This window comes from Pteropus medius, unplaced genomic scaffold (genome assembly GCF_902729225.1).
Source record: "Pteropus medius unplaced genomic scaffold, Ma_sr-lr_union100, whole genome shotgun sequence".
Lineage (NCBI taxonomy): Eukaryota > Metazoa > Chordata > Mammalia > Chiroptera > Pteropodidae > Pteropus > Pteropus medius.
In genome coordinates this window covers 35,542,248-35,560,137 of record NW_024351730.1, presented here as the reverse complement: position 1 = coordinate 35,560,137, position 17,890 = coordinate 35,542,248, and the positions used below count along the sequence as shown (strand labels likewise).

The 17,890-nt window shown below is 34.4% G+C and overlaps 1 protein-coding gene and 1 pseudogene across 2 annotated transcripts in view; one reads left to right on the top strand and one right to left on the bottom strand.

Annotated features, from left to right (window-relative positions):
• CCSER1 (coiled-coil serine rich protein 1) overlaps positions 1 to 17,890 on the bottom strand; it is a 1,118,997-nt gene that overhangs the window by 583,022 nt on the left and 518,085 nt on the right. For both annotated transcript variants that reach the window (XM_039845718.1, XM_039845719.1), the window contains exon 8: positions 4,061 to 4,144. In XM_039845718.1, coding sequence (XP_039701652.1) covers positions 4,061 to 4,144 — 84 coding nt within the window. The remainder of the gene's footprint in view (positions 1 to 4,060; positions 4,145 to 17,890) is intronic.
• LOC120588576 (uncharacterized) lies at positions 17,486 to 17,604 on the top strand (annotated as a pseudogene).

Sequence of the window (17,890 nt, the reverse complement as noted above, 5' to 3'; positions counted from 1 at the left end):
ATGAAATAAATTCATGAAATCCCCAAATCTTTGGTAGGAAAGTTATTTCTAATATTCAAAAAGTTCGATATATTCTAAAAAATAAACACAAACTTTTATTTAAATATATATCTAAATATTATTTTTAAAAAATTCCAATCATCCCCAACTTCAAATGTTGGTTCCTTTCCATGCTTTGGATTAATTAATATTCTGGCTAATCAATACAATATTAAATCATTCTTAGTAAAGTTTGTGTTACAGCTTTCATCTTATTTCCTACGCTTATTTAATAATTCAACATCCTTAACAAAAATCTTGTTCATATTTTTGGTTTTTTGTTTAATTTTTATTCTCAGATTGACTTTTTGTCAACTAGAATCTTAAGAAAGATTATGATATGGAAAGATAGTAAAATCATAACTGCTATCATTAAGCAGTTGTGGTGAAGGGTGTCATTCCACAAGACCCCTCTGATACTCTTATTTCTCTGTTACAGATTAAATGTTTATGTCCCCCAAAATTGATATGTTCAAGTCTGAACCCCCAAAGTAATGGTACTTAGAGGTGAGAACTTTGGAAAATAATTACATTAAGTAATATTAAGTTACACTAAGTCATGAAGGTAAGGGCCTTCACGACAGGATTAGTGTTCTTATGAAGAGTCAAAAGAGCTCTTTCTTTCTCCCCGAAGTGGATATACCAAAGAAAGGCCTTGTAAGGACATAAGGAGAAAACAGCCTTCTAGAAATCAGAAGCAAGTCCCTCACCAGACAGTGAATCTACCAACATCTGGACTTCTAGCCTCCAGAACTGTAATAAATGTCTGCTGTTTAAGCCATTTAGTTTATGGTATTTTGTTATAGTAGTCCAAGCATACTAAGACATTACATACATCACAGGATTCTAATTAAATCATAAATGAATCAGAAGAGATCATAAAATGGAGAAAAATGAAGAGGGAAAGAAGCAGTGATATGTAGTAAATCTTACACTATATATAATTGAAATTTAAATAGATAATATTCTGAGTAGGGGTATACAAAAGTCACAAATAACAAATCTTAAAAGAAATACCTTTCAAATGAAAACCAACTAAAAGAACCAAAGTCACTAAAAGTCCTCAAGAAGCTGAGCAAAATTCATATAAGTTTCTGTGGGAGAGAAGAGGGATAAAACAAAAACATTTTAAAGATCTCACTTGATGGGCGAGTGGTCTTAAACTTGATAATATAAATGTTGTTTGGCTGTGTGTGTGTGTGTGTGTGTGTGTGTGTGCGCGCGCGCGCACATTGTAAGACCATTACAGATATAATTTATTTTCAACATAAAAAAATACTATTTACATAGCCCAAGCTATATAGGTATGACTAGCCAGTGTTCTTCACATTATCTCAGAGCAAAGCAGAAGAGATTTTGTTCTATTATAAAGCAGTTGAGAGTAAATATCCTATGTGTAGACCAATTCCTTCCAGTTTACCAAATTCAAAACTCCTGCCTGAAGAGTATATTTCTTTTTTCCTCCAATTGTTGCCCCATCACATATACTACCTGAGGACTACTCTGATATTCTTTTATCTAAGATCTCATTAAACATCATTAAATATGTGCAAAAAATTATCTGTTAAAATAAAATTAGTAAATCTCACAAACATAAGTGATACATACAAATTTTAGGAAAAATAATTTCAAAGATCTTAAAATTGTCCCAAGAGTACAAACCACTTCTTTTCTTCTTTCAAAAGAGAACAGGTAAGGATAAACTAAAAATATGGTTACAAAATATATTCATGTTAAAAATTTAATTAATAATGTGAACAGTTCTATATAATTTAAATCAACATTATTTTGAACTTCTTAGTATATTTATGCTTTGTAGAATCTACTAACCATGCATGAAAAAACAGCTGAACTAAGGTAATAATTTTGAAATCATAGAAAAAATAAGTTTTGAAATATGCATTTAGTACTTTATAAATATATCTTGTCCAAAATTTTCTTTGCTAATAGTAACTAGCCATGAACATAAACAGAATGTGCTATAGACAAAATTGTGTCCCTCCCAAATTCATGTTGACATCCAAACCCCCAAAGTGATGCTGTTTGGAGATGGGGTCTTTGGGAGATGCTCAGGTTTAGATAAGGTCCTCAGGGAGGGCCTTTATGATAAGATTAGAGTCTTTAAAAGAAGAGACATCAGAGAACTTGTATCCCCTTTCTCCTTCTCCCTCTCTCCATGCACATGCACTCAGTAAAGGACATCTGAGCACACAGCTAAGAAGCAGTTGTCTAGAGGTCAGGAAAAAATAGCTCTCGCCCAAATCCAACCATGCTGACACTCTGATCTCGGACTTCTATCCTCCAGAGCTGAGAAAGTTTGTTGTTTAAAACAGTGGCACCAGGGACTGTGCTCCTATGAGTATCTAATGCCTGATGATGAGGTGGAGCTGAGGCAGTGATGCTAGCCCTGGGGAGTGGCTGCAAATACAGATGAAGCTTCGCTCTGTCACCTGCCACTCACCTCCTGCACTGTGGCCTGGTCTCTAACAGGCCATGGACTGGTACTGTGGTACTTTGTTATGGTGGCTCTAGCAGCCTAAAATGGCATGAAAATAGCTATTTATATTTATGGCGGCTCTAGCAGCCTAAAATGGCATGAAAATAGCTATATATATAATAGCCAGAAGAGAGTCCCATCTCTTCTTCAGAACTTTTGATTTTTACTGGGTTTCAACAGATAGACATTTACCCTATAACATACAATTTCACTGAAGTCTATAATTTCATCTAATACCCCTAAAGCAATGATTCTCCCAGGCACATTTGGCAATGCCTAGAAGGTACTACTGGCATTTAAGTTGGATAATCAACTCAGAAAATGTATTCTTTGTTTTTTCTTTCAACATTGGTTATGATCCGATTTCAAACAGCACATACAAAAATATCAGGCCTTCGTTTGTTGAATGAAATAGGAAATTATTACTTCCAGAGCCAATGTTACATAGCTATCATTAAAATAATTTAGTATCCCTCCCTCCAAAAAAGTCCTCAATTGGCTGATTTAGTAAAATGAAGTCATGTATTTTTTTTTTTTTTGCTATAAACTTGAAATACCAAATTGACTACAAGCTGACTCTTGAACAACATGGCTTTTAACTACTCAGGTCTGCTTATATGAGAATTTTAAAACTTTCTAAATCAACAATTAAACCATGTTCATGAAACCAATAATCAACATCGATCTAATCATAGAACAATCTAAATAAAGGTCAAGGCTTAGTAGACACATAGTCACTTGTTAAGAATCAATAATATATGCTCTAAATTTGTCATCTAACATGTTAGTTCTCAGAAGCTTGATGGTCTATAAATGGTGTTTTGTCATTTAATTATATTTAATAATTACATAATACTTCATTGTTAATGTAGTCAAATCTGTAGTCAAATCTGAAATCATTGTAAATGGTAAACACATCTTAGAAAAGTAATTCTTATATACCAAAAGTATTTTCATGTTATAAAAGTATGATTTATTACATTTTTACAATGTCACATTAAAAAAAGTACCCTGAAAACATGAATTATATACATTTCACATTTTTGTATATTTACATTTGAGATTTATATATCTATATTAACAAAAGTCTCCTTAGGTTAATACTTTTGGTAGCTTTATGAAAATAAAAAGTAAAATATGTTTTTTCAGGATGATTACATAATTTGCTTCATATACATGTTTGTACCTCTAGGTATAGCAGAATGGAGTTAAACTATGCACTTTACAAAATGAAATGTGCCCTTAGCTGTCACAATTTTTGATAGATTAAACTGAAATGTCTCACCCTGGTTCAGTGTCTGTTTTTGGAATTATATAAAGTTCAATACACATTATAAAATATACTCTCTATTTTTCAGATTGGCAGATCCTCATTGCTGTAAGATCATAAAATTGATAATTAATCAGATTTAATCACTAACAGTTTGAAAATAATTAATATGTGTTAATAAGTTGTTGTAGGGTTTATAGCAAAAAACATTGCAAGGAAAGTACACTTGCGAGCCAAATATTGTTATCACTTACCAGCTCTTCCTGAAGTTGGGAAATGAGTTCGTCTCTCTCTTTCAGCTGCAGCTTCAGCATTGAGCATTCATCTTTCATTATATCCTATAAAAACATCAAAGAGCATAATAGGCTTAGCCCTTTCACTTTGCTCTTGATAAGGAAAGTCAGTTTCACACAGTGGGAGATAATTGCACCTGACTAATGAAAGCGAAATTTCCTTTTCAGTGTGATATTTTTCATAATATTCAAAGTTGCAAAATAAACTAGTGTATCCAGAACTATTATGCTATATATGATATACACGTGCATGTGTGTTTTCTTATACCGCTTTTTTCCTTTGGATATCCATTTGTACATTTTGTTGCCTTAGACAGAAAGTAAGGAGTCATCTTAAATTCTTTCCTCCCATTTCCTGTGCATATGTAATCAGTGGAAAAAAATACCTATACTCTAAAAGAGGTACCTAAAACTACCATTTGTTGCCCTATTATAATATTAGTTCCCAAATTAACGGCCATGTTACGGTCTTTATCGTTAACGACGCCTCTGTAACATTTGTCCCTTTCACTAGAGATCTGTGGGTATTTAGTCTTCTTACTCTGCATGTACACTCAGCCAGTCTCTATGTACATGATATATCCATACCTACGGCCTCTATTACTCTTTGCTGGTAACTCAGATACAAATACTTAATTTGGGCCTATTTACCTTCCAAGCCTGAACCCATGAATAAAACTTCTTATTGAGCATGGACTCAGCACTGTCAGACATTTCAACTCAACCTTCTTCTCAACATCCTCTTCCCCTACCCCAACACTTCACTTCCACTTATTTCTCCTAATATCTTCCTATTGTCTAAGATAAGGAGGAAATCATCCTATACTCAGCTCTTACGCAGTAGGAACCAAATCCAGTACTAAACTCTTTAATCCCTATTTCCTTGATATTTCTTGAACTCACTCCTCTCTATTCCTCATAGACATTCTCTAGGTACTCATTGCTTCTTAGTCGACTCACTGCAATAAGCCTCTAAACTGGTTTTCTGGCTTTCTATTACTTTCTTTATCTGCCAGAAATATTTTCCTAAATGAGTATTAATTACATCACTTCTTCATTTAATAGCTAATCACTTTCTCTTTCATGTAAAAAAAAAAAAGGTCCAAACTCTTTAGCATAGCATATGGTACTTATTTTTGTAGCTTTAAAGTTTTTCACTTCCAACTTTCTCATGATCTTTGCTAATTCCTACAAAACTGAATAGCAAAATGTTGCTTCACGTCTTCTTGCTTTACACATGCACATCACTAGATTACACTGCCTTCTACCCACTGCACCCCTCTATTCCCCCAAATTCCTCATGCTCTGAGGCTTTCGCGCATTACTCCTTATCCCACGAAGGCGCTTTCCCCGTTGGCTGAGATACGAATCCCTTGAGGGTGCGGGCACATTCTACAGCATTTAAATCATACACCATTTCATATAATGTTAATACTTCAAGTGTTGTTTGCTTGTTCTGCAGCCTTATCCCCCCGCCCCCTTCCCACCTGAGTGGATACACTACAGCCATACCTCGTTTTATTGCGCCTCACTTTATCGTGCTTCACAGGTGTTGCACTTTTTACAAATTGAAGGCAAGACTCTTCGTCAGCAAAAAAAGATTATGACTCGCTTTATTTCAATACTCGCTATATAAAAGTGGTCTAGAACCGAACCTGCAATATCTCTGGGGCATGCCTGTATTTCATTAGCATATGATTAGAACCAAACATTGTAACTGACACACATAAGATGCTCAAAATCCATGCTTCCTTCCTACCCACAAAATTACCACATAAACAGTATAAACATTAGGAGAATTCTCACTTTTTCTGAATCTGTTAAGCTTATCTGAGCTGACAAGGAAGAAAACAGCTAATGGATTAGAGAAAACAGAATACTTGTTTATTCTGGTTCTCACGGTGTTAATAATTTCTACTTCCTCTACACTAAGCAATACAGAACTTGATTCAGATTTACTAATATCTCCTTTAGTTTGCTGACAATCAGGCTGACTGAAAGACGCTAATTATCTCTATTCCTTTTCTTTCGTAGTAGTCCTGTACATTCCCTGAATCATGGGCTTTCATAGATAGAGTTTATAGTCATTTTTAATATTTATTTTCAGATTCTAAATATTACATGTTATACTGTTAATGACAAAAAGGCTTAGCTTACTCCACAATGCAAAGAAAAAATAGCAGGCTTAAGAGGTAAGAGAATAATTCATGTTTCTTAGAATCAGAGCTCCAGGATCAAATCCTCAGTACTTCAATTAACTAGTCCTGTGGCTCTGTGCTAGTTATTTATCTTCTTCGAGCCCCGTGGACATTTCTCTGGAGATTAATAACACCAGATTATAAACTACCTGATATAAAATGTCTTATATCACCAATATCTCACTTAAGAAAAATGAACTCCATAAAAAAAAAAATATAACAAGTTGTGTTCTCCAGGAAACAAATACTGAGGTGGAGTTAAGGTTACAAAAGGTTTATTACAGAGTAAATCTATGTGAAAAGAAAATGAAAAGAATCAGAACTGGGCAGGGGAACAGTTGGACCATGATCCCTACCTGACCAAAGCTCCGCCACATGAACGAGAAGCTCCATAGCCAAGACTGTTAGAGGAATTCCTCGTCGAACGAAAGGCTCTTATAACACTCTGTTCAGTCATTGGTTGGGTGCTGCCTCAAGGAAAACTAGATCTCAGCTGTTGTTACTTTATTCATTGTTCCAGACCACCTACAGGTGGGCTTGATTTCAGCTGAGTCAGTCCCTAAAGATACTAATATCTGGAGGCAGTCACAGAACCACAGGACTTGCAGCTGGACTGTCAGTACTTGATTGTAAGGGGATCAGAGCCTCAGCCTGGATCTACTACAATTGTTCTGTTGATTAATTATCATTAATATTTTTGTATATTAATTTATATTTTCTTGATTAATCAGTTTAAAATGGACTATTTACCTATATGCTGGCTAATAGGAATTGTAAAGAAACTTGGTTTTCTAAAAATATGTTCACCGTACACAAGTCTCTGACTTTATTCCTGGGGAATTTTTTCAGGACATTCATAATCCAACAGCTTTAAATTAGGTAACTGCTAACATGTCATTTGCATTTATTTCTGGAACAACATATAGTAAATGTTTATCATCTATCATCAAAAGCCATTTTCAAAAGCCTTATGAATGACTTTGCAAGTAAATCTTAGTTCCCTAAGGTTTCATTTTTAGTAATTATATTATGACAATATTCACAGAGGTATCTGTCTAAAACACAAAATGAAAGCCCCTGAACAACACTTATTCTCAGATGAAGCTGACAGCATTATTCCCTCAATATTCTCACTATATTTGTAAAAGTCTAAGACATATTTGGCAGGATGATATATTGAATTAAAAGTCATATTGATGTGTAGAATTAACTGGATTTTAATATTCTTGATTTTTGAAATAAGGTTATTCCATTAACCTGAAGGTTAATACAACCAATTTAACCTTGTGCTTATTTAAATGCATATTATTCGCACATAGGAAAATATGTAATTCAATAATCATGACAATCCTCTGTTTCATTCAAGCATAATTAATTTGTAGGACTAATTCGATTCAATTATTTCCTAATTCAATAATTATTTATAAATATAGAACTCATAATGTGGTAAATTAAAGATGGCTGCAAATCCTTTGCTACTAGTCCTACTGAAAGATGCAGTCTAAACCCTGTCTTTGGACATGGGTTGGTCTTATTGACTTGCTTGACCAATAGAATACGGTGACAGTAATTCTGAATGACTTTCAGGGCTAGATCAGAAAAGGCTTTTTAGCTTCCATGATTGGTCTCTGAGAATCAGACACCCTCAGCTCTCTCTCTGGTTACTCTCTTTCAGAAAGAACCAAGTAGCCATGCTTCCACTGACAGCCTCTTAAGAGCTGCAATGACACCCAGAATCAATTGCCAGCTATGACAGTGAGTCCTCTTGCACATCTAGTCCAGTAGGCCCTCCAGGTTACCAAAGCCCCAGCCTGTATCTCATCATAACTGCCTGAGTAGAATCATTCACAAACTCCTGACTTACAAAATAGTGAACAAAATAAAAGTATAGTTTTAAGCCACTAAGTTTTGGGATAATTTGTTATAGACATAGTCAGACCATATGGACGAACTCCAAATTATTATAATTAGAATTAGTGTACATTGACTCATTATGGTTGTATAAAAATGCTATAATCAATCGGATAAGTAATAACAAATGTTGGAGAGGATGTGGAGAAAAAGGAACCCTCATACACTGCTGGTGCAACTGCAAAATTAGTACAGCCATTATGGAAAACAGTATGGAGGTTCCTCAAAAAACTAAGAATTGATCTACCATATGATCCAGCAATCCCTCTACTGGGTATTTACCCAAAAGACTTGAAAACCCATATCCGAAAAGATATTTGCACACCGATGTTCATAGCAGCATTTTTCACAATGGCCAGGACATGGAAGCAACCGAAGTGTCCTACGATAGATGATTGGCTAAAGAAGCTGTGGTACATATAGACAATGGAATATTACTCAACCATAAGAAGAGATGAAATACTGCCATTTGCGACAACATAAAAGGGATATTTATGTTCTCATTATATAACCTACCAGAGAATCAGAAATACAGATATAAAATTTCTTACGAATTATCTTATTTTTGTCCTTTTATTTTATAAACTTGGAAAGTTAGAGCCAGACACTCATATATTTGGGTAATGTGTCCTAGAGCCGACTCCAGTCTCATATATTTTCTATGTATCTATTTTTTTGGGGCCTGGAATTAGAATCACCTTATTTATGACTTATTGTATAAACAGAAATTGAGTGCCAAGAAATTAAAAGTAGGTAGAATCTGTAAATCACCCTGAAAATGACCATATGCTGAACTTAGAAATTCAGATTTAAAAAACTGAAATAATTTCTAACTCACAAACCTTCACATAGTTCCTAAGGTAAAATTATAAACATAGCTCTTGGCTACTAGTTACAAAAACTTGTCAAAATTGGTACTAAGTCATCATGACTCCATTTCTATTTATAGACTTTTGGTCATCTCTTTATGACTTACATGCTCCCTCCTCATTCTTGTAAATGAAAAGATCAAAGGATTAAAAAAATTAAAACACACACACACACACACACACAACTCTATCAGAGTAAACAATTACAGAATGTTATGAACGAGTAGAAAAGAAGAAGAAACAAAATAGGAATACGGTAAGACAGGACTGCCAGGGCAGAGATTAGAAAACATATAAATGTTAATAACTGACAATGTGCTTTGCAGATCTGCTTACATAACTGACCTCATAAGTCTTATGTTAACTTAGCTTTAAAGTAGTAGGCTATCTGCAACAGTTGTGTAGCTAGTGAAATAAAGCAATGCCAGCATATAATCATCTAAGCAGGACCGTAACAGGAACTACTTTTTCAAATATTGAAAACTAAGTCAACAGTTCTCTAACTCTTTATTATTTACTATAAAATAATTGAAACAACATGTAAATCATTTCAATGTTAATACTTGCTACATGATGTCATAAAAGTTTTTTTTAATAAGCATTCAGTTAAAAAAGATTCTCGATTTGATTATACACTCGAGATGAACTAACATTCCATTGATTTAGAATAACGATGCTTTTTTTATAAGAATTGTTTTCATAGAAATATAAAAATGAAAAACGCATAATAGATATTCAAAATGTGATGAAAGTATCTTAGAAAAATATATATATATTTTTTGCATAAAATCAAATCAGAAAATGTGGCATTACCTTTGACAGTGGTGTACTGGCTATGTTTTTTAAGCAGTTAAACATGAGACTGGATATCAGCATAATCTTTTCATTAGCAAATGTTACTCTTAGGAAATCTTAAGCCTTCTGACTGATTTCTTTCATTCAAAAGATAGTGATAACAATATCTTATGTTTTTATAGGGGCTTTTATAATTTATAAAACTCTTTTACATACAAAATTTCTTTTTGCTATCAGAATCTTTCTTGACCAATTGAATAAAATTATACATTTCTAGGATAAGTAGGGCTTTAGGGATAAAAACAAAGCAGAGAAGAAAGCTGCAGCAAAGGTCAAATAAAAGAAAACCATTGATTAGATCAAAACCTTTAAGTTGTGTTCATTAGCTTCTCAACAAAATTCATTGCATTCCTACATTTTCTGGAATAATTAAAAACATTAGCTTATACTGAGAAATTTGCTAAGATGTTAAAACAGTTCCATGAGACCATGGGCTTGTTATTCCAAGTTATTAAAGTCTTCTTAGATTCACTTTCTTGAATTAATAAGAAAAAATTGCTTTGAATAACTCTTATAATGTACTCTGTCTTATTTTTTCTATACAGTAAGTAAACAAAGTATGTTAACCTATGTTCCTTATAAAAATATTTACTTGAAATTTTCATTATTCTTTTTTTTGTTTCATCCAGTTTTTTTGTGTGTGAAAATTAAAATTAAAAGCAAACATTGGTATTTCATTTTCTAAAGCCTTCTTAAAATGATAGTATATATAAATTTTTCAGTGTCATAGAATGAGTTAGTAGGCGTGACAGATTAATTTCCTGATCTCCTAAACCAGTGGATTTAATCAAAATCAGTTATAAGCTACTTAAAACATAAATGTCTTTAGAAACTCATCAATAATGAGCTTCCCAACAGAGAAAGTCCACAAGTGATAAAGTAATATTAATTTATATTGTTCCATTGACTTGCTTGACACACATTTCTTAGGGATAGAGATGTCCTTAAGAGGTCCTGAGATTTCCTGATACCAGCATATTTTTCCCTCACAGAACACAGGCACAATGATCACATTACACCACATTTCTTAAAAGTTCCTTTCTGTTGTGAAGGTATGCTTACTTGCTTTTCATGATTTAAGTAAGGAATGGGGGATATCTTATCCCTCAATATCCTGAATAAAGTAACAGAATTATGTTTGAACGTAACTATGAATTTAGTTTCTGGGAAGAAAAAGTAATCAAAGACATCAAACACATCCTGTTTCCCACCTAGAAGTGTGTAATACAGTTATTTTATTTCGTTTTGTTTAAAATGCAATCTTGACCCAGTTTTAAGACACTGGCTAGAGTCCTGTTAGTTTCCCTTCTTTAACAGCTAATGAAGTCCACACCCCAAACACTTCCCTTATTGGTCCCTCCCATTTCAAGCCCATTATGTACCAGCCCCACTAGACCAGATACCAGGCAACTTAGGACAGACTCTATGCCCCAGAGCTCTTGAAATTACTCAAATTAGCCAATTCTCAGGGAGCTGTATGAAAACCTAGCTAACCCCAACCTGCTTGCCATATAGCTCTAGTTTGCTGTTATTCTGTCCATAGGGAATGATCTCTTTCCTGCATAGCCCTGCCTAGTAGTCTGTCATGTGGAAGTGTAAACAACAAAGAATTCTGCCTTTCATCTGCATTTCAGTACATTACGTCTAGTCATCAAAAGAATCTTTAAAATCTCATGAAACGTGCAAGAACCGGCTGCAGGTAGTGGGCTCCCATCTGTCATCCTCCTGGGACAAGGGAGCTGAGCTAGCTCTTGAGCCTTGTACATTTATGCCATCTTCAGACAGAGGGAAGGTAAGTGTGAATAATCTTGGGTACTGCTTGGCAATACAGATCTATATTTTGCATAATAAAGGGTGAGTAAGGCCCTTCTAGTTTTATATGTTAGTAAAGTAAAAACTCTAGAGGAGAGACATTTGTAGTTTTAGCAGATCCTAAAAAATGTGTAGTATCCTGTTTTATGAGGTGCTGAATTGTGACAATGATGAAGAATACAGAAATAAGTAATTCCTAAGGGGTGTTTTTCAAGGATTCTAGCACAATTGTAGTATTCTGGGGAGAAAAAAAGCAGAGAGCTCAAAAGTATGCTGTACAGGAATTATGGATAACGTGACTCTATTTCAGAAGTGGTTTTAGGCAGTCTGGGAGGTCAGAAAACTAAGCTGCAAAAAAGCAATAAACAGTTGCTGAAGCTACAGATCATAGCTACAAAACATAAACCAGGAGTAGATAGTAAGGAAAGGAGTAAAGGTCATGCTTTGTTCTTTTTTTAGGGCACTAATGGATAACAACGGTATACACAGTTGTATCTTCCAATAATCATTATATGCACATTGTAAAGGAGGAGTCTTTTAAGATGACACATACATGAATTAGGAAAAGTAGCATTTTCAACTTATGAAGTAGATGTACTTTCTAGTGGTTGCTTATGTAGTGAATGCCTGCATACTGTGCCTAACTACATAACTAATTTCCGTTACAAAACAAAATTTTGGCTTAAACGTTATAGAAATTAAATTTAAGAGTACTGAGAAATTTTAGATATAATTAAATGACATTAATTATTATTAAACTATCCTAAAAACTATCATCTAATATAGAAAAACCCCTACAAATCTAGCAGTGTTTTTCGTGTTGCCTCTTGCTTTCTCTCAATCCAGGCAGAGAAGACTTGCATTTGAATCTTTGTTGTGTTACAATTTATCTATGTGACCTTGAAAAAATCAATTACTAATAACGAAAATATAACTTACTGAAATTCTGAAATAATCCCAAATACTTCACCACATTATAAGTGAATGATCACAAAATTTTTACCAGGAAGGTGTGATTAACCACATTTTTTGGTATTTTAATAATGTTCCTATACTATACAACTAAAAAGCAATTATTACCAAAGTAAACTCAAGTCTGCATTATCACAAAACCATTATACCTCAGAAGTAGTCTATCCTACTTCCCAGAGTTTCCATTTTCCTCATAAAATGGAGATCATGGTTTGTTTTTGTTTTTTGGGTTTTTTTTGTTTGTTTGTTTTTGTTTTTATTTTTTACAATGAGATCCATTCAAGCACATATAAGGGAAACAACTACAATGAGGCTGTGGTAGCTAGAATGTGTAAACAGCACCCCAGATTTGTCCCCTGTCTTTGTCTCCAGAATCTGTGAACATGGCAAGATATCATTCTTATAGTTATATTATGTTCTATGGTACAGTTGATCTTCAAATAGGGAGATTATCTGGGTGGGCCTCATCTAGTCATATGAGCCCTCATGAGTTACATGAGACAGAAGCCAGAGATTTTCAAAGCATGAGAAGGTCTTGACTCACACCACTGCTGTTTTAAGGATTAAGAGGGTTGTGTGAAAAGGGAGATGGTAAAGAGATGAGAGAAGCTCCAGCTAATAGCCAGCAAGGAAAGGAGACCTTAAACCTATAATGCCAAAGAAGTGAATTCTTCCAGTAACAGGAATGGGCTTGGAAGAGACCCCAGAGTCCATGAGAATAAAGCTGGCCAGCACCTTAACTTTAGCCTTTCGACACTCTGACAAAAAACTTTTAAATGTTTTTTTTTTTGTTGTTGTCATCAAGTCTGTATTAATTTGCCACATAGTGGTAGAAAACAAATGCATATTAGAGTCAGAGAAAGCTCTCTTGAGAAAAAAAAAAAAATCTAACCAGAAAATCAATAGTCAGGAAAAATTAGTAAGTGTTAAAAGCAAGGCAAGTGTTTCCAAGCAGATGCAGAACCATGAGGATTCCTGGAGGCAGAGCAAACTATTGCAAGCGTTTCTGGGAAGGAGTACATTAACACAGTAGTGGGGAGAGGTATACACTGGCAAGGGGAGATGATCGAGGACCGAATCATAAAAGTCATTTATGCCATAATAATAAATTAATTTTTATATAGAAGGCTATAGTGTATCAATAAGGAATTTTAATCCAAAGAAGAGTATGATCAGATTTAAATTTATGCAGCTTACTCTGGGCACAAAATGGAGAATGGGCTAAATGGGACCAAGACTAGAGACAGTTAGGAGGGTGATTTAACAATCCAGGTAACAAATAATTAGGATTTAAACTAAGATGGGCTATGGGAGTGGATTTGAAAGTCACTTAGAAGGTACATAGTATGCATTGGCTAAGAAGGTACAGGCTTGGAAGAGAGAGATTTGGTCAGGAAATAGAGGTTTGGGAATCACCAGTATATTGATATAGTAGAAAATAAAGAGCTGAACAAAAAGTGAAGACAAGTGAAAATGAACAGTTTGAGAACGAAGAAAGCATGGAGTCATAATAGCTAAGGCAGAAAATAACATTAAGAAGGAGAGCGAAGCTGATATTAGATGCAACACAGAGGAAGTAAAATAAGGGCTTATTAAAAATTCAGTCGCTGTTGACTTTAAGAAACAGAGTCGGATGGCATGTTAGAAGTAGACTCCAGATTTCAGCAAGCTCAGAAATAAATTGAAGATGAAGGAGAAATAATGAAGTTACTAACTACATAGTTATCAAAACACAAGCTCCTTCCAAGAAATGAAAAATCGTAGCTAAGAGGATTGAGATGGGATGTGTGTGGGTATATTTTCTAGGATATCGGATATATAAATCTAGGATATAGGATATATAAATATATATATGATAAACAAAATATTTATCCAAAGGTCTTGAGCAATCGTGTAACCAGCAGTTCCCAACTTTTTTGGCCCCAGGGACTGGTGCTCTTGTGAGAATCTAATGCCTAATCAGAGGTGGAGCTGAGGTGGTGATGTTAGCACTGGGGAGCAGCTGCAAATACAGGTGATGCTTTGCTCGCTGGCCCACCGCTCACCTCCTGCTGTACGGCCCGGTTCCTAAGAGGCCATGGATCTCTATCTAGTCAGCCGCCTGGGGAACTGGGGACCCCTGACTACTGAATCCATGGAATACATGGCATAGTCTCAAGATTAATATTGTGTTCAAAAGAAAAAATTCCAAGACCAAAAAGGAATTTCATGACAACCAGAGATCTTCATTTGTATATCCTGAACATGACTGAAACACGTAGTTCACAGCAATCATTTGTACTATTGCTCTCTTCTCCTTCATCAGTTTCCCTGATATACTATAGCTGTTCTCCCAAGCATCTTACAGCCCTTACTTAGGAGCCGCATGCCCTTCTGCTTGCCCAGCTTTCTCCCTTGATTTTGCATCATAAAAAGCCTTAAGAATGAATTTGAAAAAGAAGAAGCTCTGTCAGAGGGTAGGATAGGGAGGAAAAGAACTGAAGTAGTCAACACTGAAATTCTTTTAGTAAATAGAAGGTAAATTTTGGAAACAATTTTAGATAAATACTCCCTCATAAATACCCACAAAATTAGAATGGCATGAATATTTCCTAAAAACACTAAATATTTCACTAAAAACATTGAGTAAAGAGGGTAAATTTGTAGGCAAATTCACTTGCAGGCAAAGAATGGCATCTCTGAATCTTTTCGATAGTAGGTATTCTTTATAGATAGGGAAGCAATAAGCATTTTCTTAATTAAGCTTAAGAAAATATACAAGTACTGTTAGTTCAAAAAAGATGTTACTGAAAATCTTCTAAAATGTTAGGTTTGAAAAAAAATGTCAATTTATGAACATGTACAACTTTAACTTACAGTTTAAATGGCAGTGGACTGAGACATATAGAAAGCAATATAATGTAAAGGTGAGTAGTACCTTATTTCTGTCAATAATTGTCAAGTTATTTTGCTTGGACACAGAAACTGTAATTCATAGATCTTTATTCTGAACTTGTCACATTGAGAGATGTGCACTTTAATGGTATTAGACTATCTTGAAAGTAATAGATCTTTCGGTTCACTTTTACTATGAATTTAAATATGATTTCTGTTCTTCTACTGCTACTTTAAATTTGCCCAGCTGTGCAAGGTCAAACATCATAAGACAGCCAGTCAAGTCACAGGATTATAGCATAATAAAAAGTAAAGGAAACCATATATTGAAGAAAACCAATAGTGGAGCACATGGGCAGCAAACTAGATAGGTAGATTTCAACAAGAGGTGAATGAAGATTTAACCTAAATCACCTCGAAAGCATTTCAAAGATTTAGAGTAGCCTCTTCCCCATTTCATCCCTCCATGTTTGAGACCCAACTGGAGGTGTGAGTTGAAATCTACTTTCTTTCATTTTTCTAACTTCACTCTTTGGAACACACTGTTATTGAAAATCAGTTGAATAAGAAATTATTACCAAAATATATAAAATAAGCATATGTATTTATGATAACTGGTGTAATTTTGCTTATTGTAATCACAACGTGCCCTAAATTATCCTCACGTGGCAAACAATTCCTATTATTTAGAATGATGGGGAAAAAGGTTTTCCATGAATTGTTCAGAGGTGTTTGTATATATAAAATCATGTGCAGCATGGGAAAGTTCAAACTCTTGTTCACTCTATTCAAAATACTTGTCTAAGAGGAAAGCCCTCTAAATTAGAGTCGCTTTGAGTTTAGATGTTTTCTAGTAGTTCTCTTAGTCTTTGAACTCATTTAAGTTTCTACCTTTCCTCAAACAAATATAACAAACAACAAACATTTTTTTTTTTTAATTCCTGACTTCTAATCCTGACTCTCTCTTTTTATCAATGAGATTCTTGGAAGAGCAATGACACTTATGGAATCCACACCCTCACTTGCAATTTGGCAACCATGCATCAATAACTAATACTTGCTCAGTTTTACTGCTTCTGAAAGCTACTTTCCACACTCTAGTCACTTAATTAAAATCACTCTCATCAGTGTTAAGTACGAACATATATTTTTTTTTTCAGTCCTCAGACTGATCTATGCTTTAGATTTGGCAATACAAAAATCCCATTTTAAAAATATCTCTTCCTCCTGGACTTCTGCGCTAACGTCTTCTTCTGTTAAATAAGTTTGGATACTTCTCAAACTCTTTAAAACTTTTCCACTCACTCTATTCTTTAAAAGTTAGTATTTCTCAGGTTTCTGTCTGAAGCCCTCTCCCATCTTCCCTTAAATGTTTCATCTCAAACACTATCCCCATAAACTCACACTTCAGTATTTATTATCAATCCTCTCACCTGTAATCTTCTGAAATCTTGAGCCAAATTTCTAAATGCCTCCTGAAGACTTTCATGTGTTACATTCAGGTGTGTCAGATTTTAAATGTTTCAAATTTAAAATCTTCACCCCAAAGGGCAACATGTTATTTCTCCTACCCTTCTGGTCTTAATAACATCATCTCTCCTATAATTGAATCAAGAATCCTGATTCATCCTTGACTTCTTTTAGCACTATAAGTATTTTACTCTATTATCTTGCTGGCAAAATTTCTGACAAGTCCATTGTAATTATTATTTTTCCTCTACAGGTATTTTCTTTCTCTGAATTCTTTCAAGATTTCCTCTTTGTTTTTTTGTTTGTTTGTTTGCAGTTTCAATATGGTATGTATAGGTGTAGATATTTTGATTTATATCTTACTTAAAATTATCTGAGCTTCCTGGATCTGTGGTTTAGTGTCTGTCAATAATTTAGAAAATATCATCTACGGCCATGCTACCCTAAACAAGCCCAATCCCGTCTGATCTCAGAAGCTAAGCAAGGTCGGGCCTGGTTAGTACTTCGATGGGAGACCACCTAGGAAGACCAGGAGCTATAGGTGTAAAAAAAATAAAAAAATAAGGGATTGTAAACTGACAAGGTCCTTGCAATCTGTGAGGTCAACTAAGGGTTTCCTCGACTTAAAAAAAAAAAAAACTTGGCCATTATTACTTTAAACATTTCTTCTGCTCCTTGCTCTCTTTTTTTGGTACTCCAATTATGCACATGTTATACTTTCTGAAATTCCCTCAGAAGTCTTGGATATTCTGCTATTTTGTCTTCATCCCTTTTTCTCTTTGTGTTTCAGTAGACATATCTTAAAGCTCACTGATTCCTTATTCATCAGT